Below are 16,274 nucleotides of genomic sequence, written 5' to 3' on the forward strand. Positions count from 1 at the left end.
GTAAATATACCGAACAATAGACGTATTTCCTGTTGAGGTCACCAACAGAAACATCAATTGTGACAGCACATACATCTCTGGTCGTCAACTCAGAAATGAGAGTAGCAACGATTGCTTTATTTACGAGTACTCATGCGCGAGGCATGGAGCGCGAGTTTGCCATTTCAAGTTTGCTGAAAGTAGCAAAAACTGGGTCCACAAGGTTACCTAGATAGAAGTTCCCTCTACGAAAGTAGGGTTCTTGAACTAGCGCCACTTGGGCTGCACCATTTGGCATGAGTCTGCAAAGATTGATCGTTGCTGCTCTTTTATGCTGAAGATTGATCTGAGCTAACCTAACCGTAGCCACTACCCAAACTAGGCAGGATTAAGCTTTTTGCAACCTCAGCACGAAAAAGACCAGCAACGAAATAACCAGATCGGTATTTATTTAAAGTCGCCAAAGGCGAAAGAGCACATAGTACACTGTGTAAAACGCATAATGCGAATCCATATAGGTGATAATTTAAATTTAATGTCAACATATTCATAATCCCACCCTTATTAAGCCTCAGGATAGAGACTGAAGAAGGGCAGCCGATTATCTCGGAGAAACACAAGGTCACCTGCACCATTGCTCCGGGTAGCACAGGAAGGACTCAATACTATGGAGGGCGCCCTGGTACCCCACAGGCTCCGTTAACGGTTAGGTTTTATTTAGACCCCCCTAACCATTCATTCCTAGGCACGGTACGCATCACACCATAAATTAGGGGTCACCTGTGAGGTGGACTTTTACCACCGGAACAGGCAGTCCGTAGTGTTAATTCTTAGCCAGTTGAAACAACCGCTACCGACACTACGCGGCTATCTATGCTGCTCGGGAAAAGGAGGTTAATATTGATGATTAACTCCTGACGTGCCCAAGCAGCCGTCAAGATCAGCGAAGAGAAATTTGGAAAGAATTCGTTCGTTGGTTATGTGGCAGCAATAATGGGATGCCTCCGAGAAATAATGTAGGACTCACAGGCTCACCCCGAATTTATCGGTTTGGGTGAACAGGGATCACAAGAAGTGAACTTTCATCTGACACAGTTTCTGTCAGGTCACGGCTGCTTCAAGCAGTATGGGGCTGTCCATTAATTATGTAAGGGTTTATGGGGGGAGGGGGGTTTTGAGATTTCTTACGCGCCATACAATTTATTTTTAATTTTCATACAAAAAATCTTACCATGGGGGGAGGGGGGGTATGAAAAACCCCGAAAATTGTCTTACGTAATTAATGGATTGCCCCTATCTGTATCGATTCGGTCATACGTTTTCAGCATTTTGTCCTGGATAGCATTGGCTCGGAAGATCTTCCGCCGCCGGGAAAATCTTCGTCGGAGTATGATAGATCCACCGTCGGGGGCTATTCTGAGTAGTATCTCCGGTTAGTACCAGGTGGCGTGGTATAAAGTTGTTTTCCCCTTTTTTCTATGTTACCACACTCGAGATGTGCATACGTAAGAGACCGTTGAGTGAGAACCACAAAGCCTAAACCCCATGAGATCCCCAGATAGCCGGGTTAGGTGAAAGTTTACTAGGAGTACTTTAGAACGAAAATTCTATAAAAAAAAACTTGTAGCAGAAATAGCCTTGCCAATATTTCAGTGGACCAGCCTAGGCGGGTCTAACCATTTTGGTTGACGCGTCATTGGCGCTGCTATTTCAGCATAATGTGAGTGACAACCGTAGTTACTGGATTCCAGCACTCGGCATCCGCTCCGCACACATTTGCTGCATTATATAGTCGGGGGACGTGTCCCCTCCGCATATAGTGAGCAAGTGATCCCTCACAACAATCAAACGTGGGCAAATAAACTCGACATGTTCCGCTGTTTCCTCCACACCAGCACAATTCCAGCAGGAGATTCTGAGTGCCCGAACCTACGCAGGTACTGTCTATAGCAACCATGTGCTGACAGAAACTGCGTCAGGTGGAAGTTCAATTCCCCATGGTTTCTTTTATACCAGTCTGACACATATGGTAGTAGCAGATGGGTCCATCTAACTTTAGTGGAATTATTCCATTCCTGCTACCACATGGCCTCTTCAGAAACCGTATGGTATGCGCTTGCTACTGATCCGGAGCACATGATCCGGTTTACAATCGCTTTAAGTTTATGCTCGTTCTAAGCGCTTTTGACCAGAATATCCTCCATTCCTCAGTATGCATAGCACCACGCCTGCCAGGAGCTTTCGTTTGCTAGCAATTACAGCAAAGTTGTTAGACATCATCCTCGAAAGCACCGCTTGTTCAAAACTGAAAGGTCAGTTGCGTGTAGCTTGACTGTGAGGACATCAACACGTAAAATTAGGTTTTAGTTGGCAGAAAATGTATGTGTTTAAATTCAAACTAAAATAGTATTGTATCTTTTCCTTTCAGATACGCCCTACCAATTTCACGATTATGCATTTCGATCATTGCTAAGGAACAAAAGGAAACCTTCCTGGAAGCCTTACTGAACACTTGTCGCCAATGGTACCAAGAGCGCGATAAGGTAACAATCCCTTCATGTCAACATCATTCATCAGATACTAATGCATATTCACCTTCCGCAGGTCCTCGGCCCACCGATGAACATCAAAAATCCTTCACGACCGCGATTCACGGCATTTATGGCTTTCTTGACTGAAATGTTTTGCCAACTGAAGCGCCGCCAGCTGCAACTTCGAACCGAATGTGACGGGGTTCCACCTCCCATCGTGCTGCTAACCGTGCTCGGAAAATGCTGCGAAGATTGTGTCAAACCACCTGTTCGATCACTCTCAGAGGTAGACTCTTGGGCAGCTGAATCTTTTTCCTTTTCTATCTTTCTTTTCTTTAAATTATTTTTTTTATTCTTTATAAGTATCATTCTATACATTACGTTTACTTCTTATATCTAGGTGTTCTGTGTTATTAGACAACACTATCATCCTAATGGGGTAAAACAAAATTAGGCATTTATTATCATTTTGTTAACAACATATTACATTTCATTTGCGGTAGTAGTCCATTTTTTTACAGCTGAGTTGATTTCACCTGCTTATAAGAGAGAAAAAAAGTTTTCAATTTACTTAACATAACTTAACCTAAATATATGACGCATTAATCGTGGCAATTGAAGATTGCAACGATTTTGTCTAAAATTATCAATTATTTTATTTGACATTTGTTCCTATGTTTCAATATTGGATATTCTATGTAACTCATTATTACTATACCAGGGAGGACGCTTCAGAATCATTTTCAAAATTTTATTTTGATTTTCTCTGCAAAAATTTCTTCCTGGTATTACAACAGCTAGTCCATATTGGAATAGCATACAACATAGCTGGCCTGAAAATGAAGATCAAAAGCTTGTTCTTAAACAAAGTTTTGATTTTCTATTAAGAAGGGGATAGAGACATTTCACACATTTATGTGGGAATATTACAAATTGAGTTTTGAAAGCATTAGGAGAAATCTTCCATTTTTGCAAGTATGAAGAAAATAAATCCAAACTTTTTTGCTATCTACAGCAGATGACACGCAGGCTTCGTCCTTAGGCGGAGAGACCTGTGTCAATCGCAAACAAAGATTTTTGACATCCCTGAGGTAACTCAGGTAAGTCAGATGTGAAAATATTGTATAATATTGGTCCCAAAATGCTGCCTTGTGGAACACCAGCTCTTACATAAAGTCTTTCAGACCTGGAGTTCTGATAATTAACCTGAAGTGCACGATTTGACAGATAACTTGGGATTATTCTAACAATGTTTGTTAGAAAATTAAAGTTTTTTAGCTTTAGAATCAAGCCTTCATGCCAAACACTGTCGAATGCTTTTTCTGTGTCTAGAAGAGCAGAACCAGTAGGATAGCCTTCAGATTTGTTGGAACGGATTAAATTTGTTACACGTATAAGTTGATGAGTGGTCGAATGTCCATGGCGGAATCCGAACTGTTCATTGGTAAAAATTGAATTTTCTTTGATGTGGACCATCATTCTGTTCGAAATGACCTTTTCAAAAAGTTTACTAGTGGAAGAAAGCAAACTGATTGGACGATAGCTAGAAGCTTCTACAGGATCTCTGTCTGGTTTTAAAATTGGTACAACCTTAGCATTTTTCCATGTGTCAGGAAAATATGCTTATTAAAAACATTTGTTTAATATATCAACTAAGATCAACTTTCTGTAAGTTTCTTGACAAGGATCTTTTTTTTCTATCTTTATTAACGAGATTTTTAGCCCTTGGCCTCGGGACCAACGGCATTACTTCCCTTCCGAAGGAAGTCGTCACTGAAATTTTCAGTGGCTATCTCGGGGATGGGATTCAATCCCAGGTCCTCGGCGTCAGAGGCGTGTGTTCTAACCACTACACCAGGTCCGTCCCCATGAGGATGTAGAAAATTCCATCATCACCAGGAGCTTTCATATTTTTGAATTTTTTAATAATAGTTCTCACTTCTCGGTCACAGTCTCCCAGGAATTTTCGAAAACGTTCTCTTGATTGAGAATATTTTCGAAGGCCTGAGTAACTTGATTTTCAATTGGACTAGTAAGTCCTAAATTAAAATTGTGCGCGCTTCCAAACTGCATAGCAAGTTTTTGAGCTTTTTCGCAATTGGTTAGTAATAATTTGTTTTCCTCTTTCAATGCCGGTATTGGCTTCTGAGGTTTTTTTCAAAATTTTAGATAATTTCCAAAAGGACTTAAAGCCAAGGTCCGATTGAGAAATCTTGTTTTCAAAATTTTTGTTTCTTAATTGTGAAAAACGTTTTGTTTGTAAAGAAATGTTAACATCAAGATTAGAGTCAATATTTTAATTTAATAAATATAGTTCCATATATATTCCAGTCAGCTAGAAAATAATTGAAAGTGGAGCTGATATGATTGAGAATCGCTTCTTGGGATATTTGAAATGTGACAGGGACATGATCAGAATCAAAATCAACATAAGTAACTAATTGGCTACAAAGATGACTAGAGTCGGTTAAGACCAAATCAATCGTAGATGGGTTTCTAGAAGAGGAAAAACATGTAGGGCTATCAGAGTATTGAATTGAGAAATATCACTCATCGAATAGAATTCTGCCGTTATAATTATTTTGTAAATTATTCCATGACCGATGTTTGGCATTATAGTCACCAATGACAAAGCCAATTTTCGCAAGTCAGTTTCGCATTGTTCGATACTCTACCGGGGAAATTCCGGAAACGACCGTTATCCGGGCAAGCTAAAAAATTTGACTTATGATTGCCCCCGCAATTTGCGCATATGAACTTATCGGTATCTTCCTTCACTGGACAGACGTCCTTAGCGTGAGAAGAACCTCCGCAAGGCATGCATTTAGCATCCATGCGGCAATGTTTTGTTCCATGACCCCACTTTTGGCACCAACGGCACTGAGTGGGGTTCTGGAAATTTCCTCCAGGTTTCTGGAAATGTTCCCATGTCACACGGACATCGGACATAAGTCTAGCTTTTTCTAAAGCTTTAATATTATTTAAATATTTTTTGTTAAAGTGAACTAAATAATACTCTTGAGAAATCCCTTTCCGAACAATGCCAGATTGTTGATTCTCTTTTTCATAATGATTACTTGGACTGTGGAAAAACCAAGTAAATAATTTATTCCGTTTTTGATCTCTTTAGGTGACTTATAGTCACTTGAGAGACCTTTCAAGACGACTTTGAACAAACGTTCAGATTTCTCGTCATAAGGAAAAAAGAAGAAGAGAAGAAGTTCGCGATCTTTAAGAGTATCCGGCAAAACGCGACAGTTTCCTAATGGAGACCTTGATTCCCCTAATGAAGTTCAAGATCTCCTGTCTAAATACCCCAAATCCGGAAAAATTGATCATGATAGGCGAAACTATTTGCTTCCTCACTTGAAACAAAGAGCTTGGGCTCCTAGAGACTGCTTCGATTTGGTGTTTGGAAAATTCCTCTAGAGAATCGAACTGATTGCTCATTTCGATGCAATTATCAACATTAACCATTCCACTAGAGATGGGCAAAACGACTCATTTTAGTGAACGGATCCGATCCGAATCACTCATTTTACTGAACAAAGGAAGAGCGAACTGATCCGAGCGAGAGCGGCTCACTCGCTGTTGCACGACATACGACGTACCTTTCGTATCTCAGTAACTCACGATATACTCAGCCGATTTCCGCTACCCGAACCAAAAGGAAGAAACAAAATGTGGTTTTCTCTCTATCCTTCATCTGCCTGTATGCAAGTAGGCGGGGCAAATTAGTTATTTGACTGTGTAGGCTGAGCTGCAACAAACTGTGTTTGCATGTGTGCCGTGGCACGCAAAGCAAAACACGTGTCAAGCGTTATAACAGAGCCAACAAACGAACGAAGGAGAGTAGGGGAAAATAATCGGTTCATTCTTTTTCCGGTTCACTTTTTGTCTGATCCGTGCTGATCAAATGAACCGCCTCGTGCCAAAACGATCCACGAATCATTCGTTCTTTTGAGTGATCCGGATCTTTTGAACGGCTCCGATTCTTTTTGCCCATCGCTACATTCTACCGTTGGAAAAAAGCGCGCATACCGGAGAAACGTCTTTTCTTTCATTTTGCCACATTTAGTGCCAGTTATTAAATCCACTTCTTGGATGGAAGTTGTGAGCTGAAAGATTCCATGGTTGCAACCATGTTCAGTGAATAAACGAAAGAAGAAGTGACGTTTTAAGATGTTTTTTATAAGACGGTGTCCAAAAAGGAATACCATCGCTAGCTATCACTTACGGGTCCAACGAAAAATAAATAGTAGAAAAATTAGTACTAAAAAGTACTGTTTTAGTGGCACTGAGAAATACCGTAATCCGGGGGCAAATTGATCACTATTTTGCATTTTTTTTTGTTGTGTTGTTTTTCGGAATTTCAATATTGTCAAATAGATTTCGACAAAACCAGTACTCCATTGATCTTTATCAGTTTATGGAATCGACTTTTTATGAAATAATATTTGACATATCATAAAAAAAAAGTTTTAATATCATAAAATTAAAATGTAACATGGGGCGAAATTGATCACCATATCACAAAACAGGTTTAAGAATAAAAAATCTCTATCTTCTAAATTTGGGTCTCTTGAATCTGAAAATGACGTCAAAATTCTTACAACTCGAGTATTTAATCATTTTATTGTAAAATTAAACTACTAACGTGAAACATAAATCTGTACAGCATCGCAATCAATTATAATATGCTTAAGCATATTTTTTCCGTTCGTAGGAAATAAAATGTCATCCGTATTCCCAGAAGCGTTGATTCATAACTGTCGGGCATTGAAACCCAGTTATGAATCAAAGATAAGACGATTCCGAAACAAACGCCAAAACGTATGCTTTCACTAGCACACCATTCGTTTACCTCGCAGATAAATTGCTGTTATAGTGTTTTGATCCATAATATGAGCCGGTTTGATCGATAATACGAATCCTTCTCTCCCACTGATCCACATCTGTGGAGTGGACATCGTTTGCAATTACCATCGAAATCGACACTTTTTCGTAAATAACCGGGTATTTTGAGGTGTATTCTCAAAAACAACTATATTTAGTAGTGCCAGGGAAGTAATTTTGTTTTGTACAGCGTCACCATGTTTTTAATCACATTTTGTTCTGAAAAATTACCCTTAGTTGATGCATAACTGTGGGGTAACTGTACTTGCTATGCTGTATGATATCAAAAATGAGTTCAGTAGTTCATACTCAAGCTTACACAGCATTTTAAACACTCAAAGTCGACATGTAGGCATAGTACCAGTGGATAGTTTAGCACCGACATTTCCAACTGCATTGCTTACAACTTCAAAAACTGTGAATATTTCTATGCAAAACTGACCCTGATAAAAATGAGATATGTAGATCAAAATCATTATTAGGCATCTATAAACTTGAAAACATGGATTGTCTGTGGTGCCAACGAAACCTTCAGCATCCTTTGGAGGAAATGTTTTTTGGTATCGACCTGATCAAATTCAATGTGGTAAAGCACATTGGATCAAATTCACCCCAGTGATCAATTTGCCCCCGGATTACGGTACCGTAAAATCGGGTGTAATTGATCAGAAGGGTGAAATTGATCATCGTTTCCCACGATTTTATTTATTCCTAATGGAGCACAAATATCAATATAAACTGCAGTAAATGAACGTTGTTTGTCGTAACTATTGTCGAATTGTGTGTTGTGAAGTTTTTAGCGTTAAAGAATGTTTATTACTATGAAAATAATGTAAAATTTCAAAATCATGGACGGTGCAGTATTGACAAACATCCATGAGCTTCTAGTTCTAAACAAGGATTTGAACATGGTATGAACCTGACAGTTTGTGAGGATGCTTGAGATAAATCCCCAAACCAGGTTTAATCACCAAAACTCGTACCAATTAGCTCATATGGTTGAAATAATCGAATTTCTGTTAGATATCATTGAATTCCTTAGGAAATTGCAAACATTTAGGCGTTTTCCGCGTAATTCTTGAAATTTAAATATTATTTATTTATATAAATATTGCATTGTTAAGAATTTGACAAGCATATTCGGATTCAGGGATCTCAAATTTATCATGTTGAGTTGTTTTGAAAACTAACAATAATGGCATTGTCAAGTGATCAATTTCACCCCGATATGAGATCCCCTGATTTTTTATTTTAGAGATATTTGTTAACACTAAAATAACATTTGTTACAAAATTTCGGTACATGAGTCGATGAGGCTCCTCTTCGTACTTGTTTTACTGCATTCAGTTGTTTGGTATTGTCAACATTATAGAAAACAGACAAGAAAAACCGTAAAAAATGATCAATTTCACCCGAAATTACGGTACTGATTTTTTGCATTAGGTAGTTTCAAAAACTTCCGAGAGCAGAAATAATGTGTGTACGCACAGCACGAAGGTACGATGCGCACTGATGAATAGTTTTACCATTTCGTTTAAAATTAGCTATTATGTATAGTCTAGTGGAACAAAGGAAAAATTTTGTTTTGTTCTTGCAATTTATATTATAGCCATAATTGATGGAACCACTCTATATCTCAACTGGGAATATTTATTAAATCAACTAAGAATTATAAGCTTTTTGAAACCCTCCTTATCATTTCAGATCGAATGTCTCTTTTTCGTACTGACCTGCATTGGGCGGGACCTGGAGACGCACCTGCCACAACAGTTGGAAACCCTTCTGACCGGAGTGCGTGATGCATTCCTGAACTCGTCCGCATCGGCCCCGGCCATACGCCGCACCTTGCTACAGTTGATCGAACTTCAAGCGTCCAGATGGCAACTACCGGGCAATACCGTGCTCTACTACTATCCATCGTCCAAATAAATGCACGCACGTGATGAACCGGCTAACGGATGGATTGATGGACTGCCAGTCTGGTTGGTTTTCGCATGTGAAGTTTCCTACCAAAATTCATTGAATCTACTAGCCACCTACCGTCGAGGCAGGTGTTGGAGAATGGAGAAAACGTCGAACCAAACGAACAAAAAAATGAACTAAATCGAACAGTAGAGAAAAAGAACGAAACACACTGGAAGTGAAGCTACAAATCAAAATAAAAACGACTCGATCAGACTACATTCCATCAAAACACTAACATTTTAAAGGCAAAGGAAAAAGTTAGTTAACTCTCATTTTATTGTATATTTTAACAGAATGCAACAAAGGTCAAGAATTAGCCTTAGAATTCACTGATTCTAACGAACCTTTGAAATTCATTTTCACTCCTCAAAACGAAATTTAACCCTGTTGTGTTAAAACGAAACGATTTTAGAACTTTAGATGTTTAACCAAATAATTACTTATGGATGTAATCTCTAAAAAAAAACAAGTAACGATATGTAAATGAACTAGTCATTTTTGTATTATACTGTCTAGAGCACAAACATATTGAATCTGTTACATACTGTTAGATAGAACATATCGTATAAACAAAACTCATGAAACAACAAACAAAACATACAAACAATGACTGACTAATATGCTCGTGTTGCATCACTATTATAATTTCATTACGTATATCAACCAACGCACTGCGAATGCTCTAGATATGTACCATGTAGCGTACGAAAGCACATGTATATCGCATGCCAATGATGGTTACCTTAAGGGCTCGATGACGATGATAAGAAAAGAAACCCTATGGTTGTTAACTTATTTAACTTATTCAGCGAAAAAAAAACTGGGAGAGGGAAAATTGATGATGACAGTGGAAAAATTGCAAAACTGAACGATGTAGGGTTTTATTGCATCGCATAGAACAGTGAAAGATTAATTTCATAATTGCGTGGGAAACATATGCTGTGAAATTGAAAGAAACCATGCGCGGTCGTCGTGAAGAGAAAAGATACATTACTTATGGTACTGCATGTAGTGTTTTATAAGCTCCGGCAAAATAAATTGAAGCAAATGATGTATTTTAAGTGCCGTTTGTGCAACTTTGTGTCATAATGAGATTTTTTTCTAGGAAATAAATCATTAGTTCCATGATCTATTACGACAATGTGTTGTTTTTTCATGCTATGACAGCCATATGCCGAAAGACAATCAAAAGGTTACCTGATGCCAGGATGCAAGACAGCCGTACCTATTGTAGAGCTCTGACTTCCTTGGTCTTGGGCGATACTTCTGCAGCTACACCGAGCGTTTAGGGTTCTCAGGTCCGCTTCCATTGCGTACAGCCAAGATATTCATGGTCTTCCACGACATAACCGACCTTAACCTTGTTCTCTGCTGAATATTAATTACCAAATGCACCTCTTATATTCGCAACTAAAGCGTTAAGTCCACCGAGTCTACCATGTTTTATTCACTTCAGTTTTGTCTCAAATTTCAAAGTTGATTATGAATAGGATGGTAATGATAATGATGGTTCGAAAGTATGGTGAATTGATTGAAATATGTCACTGAAATATGTCATCAAATTTCCAGCAAACTCAGTTCTACGGTGTTTAAATCCGTTTCATATCTTGGGAGCTGTAATGTTTTTGTAGGTGGACCAGCTCAGATAAATTTATTTGCGAAATTATTCTAATATGTACCAGTAAATCAGCCCTGATGATATTGGCAACCCGTCCAGAAAAAAAAACCTCCCTCTAGGAGGTAAAGCGAAACTGCTAGAGCTAATTGATAGTAAATATGTAGTACCAGCGCTCATTCCCGGACGAATGGAGAGAAAGTCTCGTCATCCCTGTTCCCAAAACCAAGGTGTGTGCATTTTACTCTGTAGCCAGAGTGGCCTCTCTATCTCCAACGTATTGCCTCTCGAAAGTGGAAGAGAGAATGGTTAACCGGCGGTTAAAAGAACAGCTTGAAGCGGATGGTCATTTCGGGAATCGACAGCATGCCTTCAGGCCAGGAACGACACTGATTCTTACTTTGCCTCCCTTGGAGACCTGCTTCATGATGCGCGGACAAAAGGACAGCATGCAGACCTCGTTTCGTTGAACATTTCCCAGGCATTCAATGGAACATGAACGCCATTGATACTAAAACAACTGACGGAATGAGGTTTCTACGGGAACCCGATCGGCTTCCTTAAAAACTTACTTCTGCAACGATCTTTCCGGGTTGCAGTAGGGAATCACAGCTCTAGTGCCTTCGCCAAAGAAACTGAGGTCTCACAAGGCTTGGTCATCGTGGTTACGCTGTTCCTGGTAGCGATGAAAGAAGTGTTTGAAAACTTACCATACATTTTTGCGTATGCTGACGACATCTTGCTGGTAGCCATTGGTCATACAGTCACCCCACAGTTATGGATAGCACACAGATATGGATCAAAGTTGGCTGAAACGGAGAATATCTCATCAAAGTGCCTTACAGTTTATCCGTTATAATGAAATATTGGATGGAAATCTGGTAGGACATTTAAAAATCATCAGTGACTTCAATCTGAACTCAGAGATAAAGACAGTAGAAGACTGGATGACAACGAAGGCAAACTATGATGCTCCTTTCAAAGTGGTTAAATTAAGCCGATATATATGGGAGTCTGGTGGGCCGAGTTTACGTCCAGGTTCTATTAGTTTCTACACAGATGGGTCTAAGATTGGTGAAAATACAGGAGCCGGAGTTTTTGGTCCTGGAATCAACAAAGTAATACCTATGGGGCACAGTCCCACTGTTTTTCAAGCAGAAATTCAAGCAATTATAGAATGTGCGAATATCTGTATTGAAAGGAAGTACAGATTTGCTAAAATCTGTATTTTTTCGGATAGCCAAGCAGCTCTAAATGCGCTGAAGGCATTCACTTGTCAGTCGAAGCTAGTGTGGGAATGCATTCTTTCTCTGAAACAATTGGCCAGTAGGAACGAAGTTACTTTATACTGGGTGCCCGGCCATTGTGGAATTGATGGAAACGAAACGGCCGACAGTTTAGCGAGACAAGGTTCTTCAATGAATTTTATTGGTCCCGAGCCATTTTGTGGAGTTTCAGAGTGCGCTCTGAGAGCAAAACTTAAATCTTGGGAAATGTCTATGGTAGAATCCAACTGGAATACCACGGATACATCAAGACAAGCAAAAAGGTTTATAAAGCCCAGTGGTTCAAAAGCCCAGGCTATGCTAAATTTAAATAAAAGGGATCTGCGGGTAATAACCGGTCTGTTGACTGGTCACTGCCCTAGTAGGTATCATCTGTATAAAATTGGAAAAATCCAATCTTCTGAATGTCGTTTTTGTCAAATCGAAAACGAAACTGCTGAACATATACTCTGCAGCTGTGGAGTTTTGTTCAATCAAAGAAGGTCAATCTTTGGAAAAGGGTTATTAGAGCCCCTAGAAATCTGGCAAAGTAATCCCAACAGGGTTATAGACTTTATAAAACAAGTCCAGCCTAACTGGGATCGTGTGCTATATCAACCAATGTCTATCACATCTCAGTTGTGATAGGATATTTGATAAGCACCAAATCAATTATGGGTCATACCACAATATTCCTAAATAATGGACGCAGTGGTTAAATAGGCTCTACAGTAAAGGGAAAAAAAAAAAAAAATCTCATCAAATATAGTTTACGCAGAACACATTTTATCTACGTGTAATCTGTACAGCATTGCAATCAATCACAACATCTTCTAGCATATTTTATTCGTCCGTATGAAATTAAATGTTATCCCTATTCATAGAATCGTTGATTCATAACTGTGGGGCATTGAAACCCGTACCACAGTTATGAATCAGCGATAAGACGATTCCGAAAGAAACGCCGAAACGTATAAGGTACCGTGGGGTAAGTGGGTACAGAAAAATCAATACCGTAAAATCGGGTGTAATTGATCAGAAGGGTGAAATTGATCATCGTTTCCCACGATTTTATTTATTCCTAATGGAGCACAAATATCAATATAAACTGCAGTAAATGAACGTTGTTTGTCGTAACTATTGTCGAATTTTGTGTTGTGAAGTTTTTTGCGTTAAAGAATGTTTATTACTATGAAAATAATGTAAAATTTCAAAATCATGGACGGTGCAGTATTGACAAACATCCATGAGCTTCTAGTTCTAAACAAGGATTTGAACATGGTATGAACCTGACAGTTTGTGAGGATGCTTGAGATAAATCCCCAAACCAGGTTTAATCACCAAAACTCGTACCAATTAGCTCATATGGTTGAAATAATCGAATTTCTGTTAGATATCATTGAATTCCTTAGGAAATTGCAAACATTTAGGCGTTTTCCGCGTAATTCTTGAAATTTAAATATTATTTATTTATATAAATATTGCATTGTTAAGAATTTGACAAGCATATTCGGATTCAGGGATCTCAAATTTATCATGTTGAGTTGTTTTGAAAACTAACAATAATGGCATTGTCAAGTGATCAATTTCACCCCGATATGAGATCCCCTGATTTTTTATTTTAGAGATATTTGTTAACACTAAAATAACATTTGTTACAAAATTTCGGTACATGAGTCGATGAGGCTCCTCTTCGTACTTGTTTTACTGCATTCAGTTGTTTGGTATTGTCAACATTATAGAAAACAGACAAGAAAAACCGTAAAAAATGATCAATTTCACCCGAAATTACGGTAGTCAACTTCATTGTTATGTACATCTAACGTGAATAATGTAATTCAAACTTTTTTTCTGCGGATAACAAATGAGGAACTAATATATTTCAAATCGTCATTTATTTCTGATTGTTATGTATTGAGTATGAGTTACTTAAAAATTTGCACCAAATGATCCACCTGCCCCACCATGGTAAGTGGATCACCAATAAAAAAATGTGTTCTCAAAACAAATGTAATGTAATTATGTATAGTAAAAATGATATTACTCTCGTTCTTGTTATAAGTGCATGTTACATGTTACAAATGTCACATTTTAATACTTTAAAATTAAAAATTATCTTTTATTAAACAAAATATTATGAAGAATATGTATGCATCAGTTCACACTAATTCGAACAAAAAAAAAACATTGTAACTAGAATAATTCGGAGAAAATTCATCTATTTATACACAAAAGTTAAACAGAAGTATTGTAGAATTATTCTCAATGAAGTTTTCGAAAAACACTAGTAATTTAAAAATATTAGTTATATTTACTTTTGAATAACAAACTGGAATCCTTTTATTCTATTTATGAAGATATTTTTATCATCTGTCCAGAACAATTTATATGGTAAAATAAGGTACAAAAATATGATTTCAATTGGAACATTAGTATATTTTGCTGTTTTGCAAATCAGCTTAGATAAACCACGAAAAGTTTTGTGTGAACTTTGAAATTATAATTCTTCTCTTTCATACCAGAAGGTTGAAAAAAAAACATTTAGATGGATTAAATCAAATTTTCTATGGACAATTTGACAAATTTAAGCTGGGAATGAAAAAAAAGTTAAAGGAAAATAACATTTGCGAATATTAAAACTTATTAAAATTCTCGTAAGCAGTCTGCCAAAAAATGATAATAATACTTGATCCACTTACCCCACCTTATTAAAAAGTAGGGGTAAGTGTACCAAGCACAATATACCTGTAGTTATTTATAAAAATCACGTATTTTTCATTGTGATTCATTCAATAAGAACTGAATTGCTCACCATGTATCGAAAAAACTAATAGTATTCGATTCAAGACAGAGATACAATGGATTTTTGATTGATGGAAATCGATTTGCAAATTAATTAATTTTTGCAGATACATATTCAAAAATGTTGCCAAAAACAGATCCATTTTGTTGCCAAAATCGGTGGTGCCAAAAATGGAGCATGCCAAAAACGGAATCCCACTGTATATATAAATAAATATTATTCTCATTATTTTCATTAACTATTATTATTCAATATTAACACCGAATCCCTTAGGAAACCACCTTTTCAAAATCCCCATCATTTCGCCAGAATTACACAAAATACCCCCAGAAATCCATTATCCCGCTAGAAATTCACGGTACGCCTAGGGCGAGTTCTACCTCTTAAGAGTTTACTGGGCATTCTAAGTACTCCGCAAAAACCATCAGAATCCGCTTGGGATCTACAGACATTCTCAAGAATACGTTGAAATTTCTGATAAGTCGCCTAAAACCAAGAATCCCGTAGAGTTTCTCCATGGTAAGTTAGGAAACTCATAGACCCAGCTCGTAAGGAACCTAATGATTATTTTATGTGCCCCACATCCTTGAAGGGTACTTTTAAGTTGTCGCGCGATTTGCCACCGTCAGAAGCACCGCGCTGCTGTTGTGAACGAATAGCGAGCGGTTGTGAACGAATAACAACAGCGCGACGACTGAAGTGTTAAAAATATTGTATAGAATGTTGGATCCTTTCAAATCTAACGTTTTACTTAATCTATAACAAATATGGAGCGTAGCTTTAAATAGTTGCCACAGAATGATCAATATACACACTAATACTACAGACAAAACATTTGAATACTCTAAATCTCACGTTTCAATTAGAGGGTCTTGTCCCGGGAATCGCGGGACAAAAATCCCGGGAAATCCCGGGATCTGAAAAATCCCGAATCCCGGGATATTTTCGGAAATCCCGGGATTTCCCGAAACTGTATGTTGAACTAGAAAATACTGTTGTATTAATTTCGAATAATGGCACAGAACAAGCAGCATGTTTTTCTGGTGACTGTTGATATAGGAATGTATTTTAGTTATTGCTTTTAGCTTACTCAATAATTGTTTTCATTGAGGTTTAAGGCCATTCATGCTTGAACTTGTTTTTTTTTCGTGGTATGTTAGTTACGTAATGTTCAATAAACTATAGCAGGTTACTCTACGGTTTGTTCCATTTGTCAATAA

At 37.8% G+C, this 16,274-nt stretch overlaps 1 protein-coding gene across 12 annotated transcripts in view; it reads left to right on the forward strand.

Moving 5' to 3' along the window:
* LOC5569178 overlaps positions 1 to 10,506 on the forward strand; it is a 41,374-nt gene extending 30,868 nt beyond the window's left edge. For 11 of the 12 annotated variants that reach the window (XM_021845351.1, XM_021845348.1, XM_021845352.1 and 8 more), the window contains 3 exons: positions 2,408 to 2,522; positions 2,584 to 2,796; positions 9,111 to 10,254. In XM_021845351.1, the coding sequence (XP_021701043.1) occupies positions 2,408 to 2,522; positions 2,584 to 2,796; positions 9,111 to 9,335 (553 nt within the window). In that variant the 3' untranslated portion in view covers positions 9,336 to 10,254. Of the gene's footprint in view, positions 1 to 2,407; positions 2,523 to 2,583; positions 2,797 to 9,110 lie in introns of all 12 variants that reach the window. The other variant, XM_021845343.1, reaches the window with a different exon arrangement.
* The last annotated feature ends 5,768 nt before the right edge of the window (positions 10,507 to 16,274 follow it).

The sequence above is a fragment of the Aedes aegypti genome, chromosome 2 (assembly GCF_002204515.2).
Source record: "Aedes aegypti strain LVP_AGWG chromosome 2, AaegL5.0 Primary Assembly, whole genome shotgun sequence".
NCBI classification, from domain to species: Eukaryota; Metazoa; Arthropoda; class Insecta; order Diptera; family Culicidae; genus Aedes; species Aedes aegypti.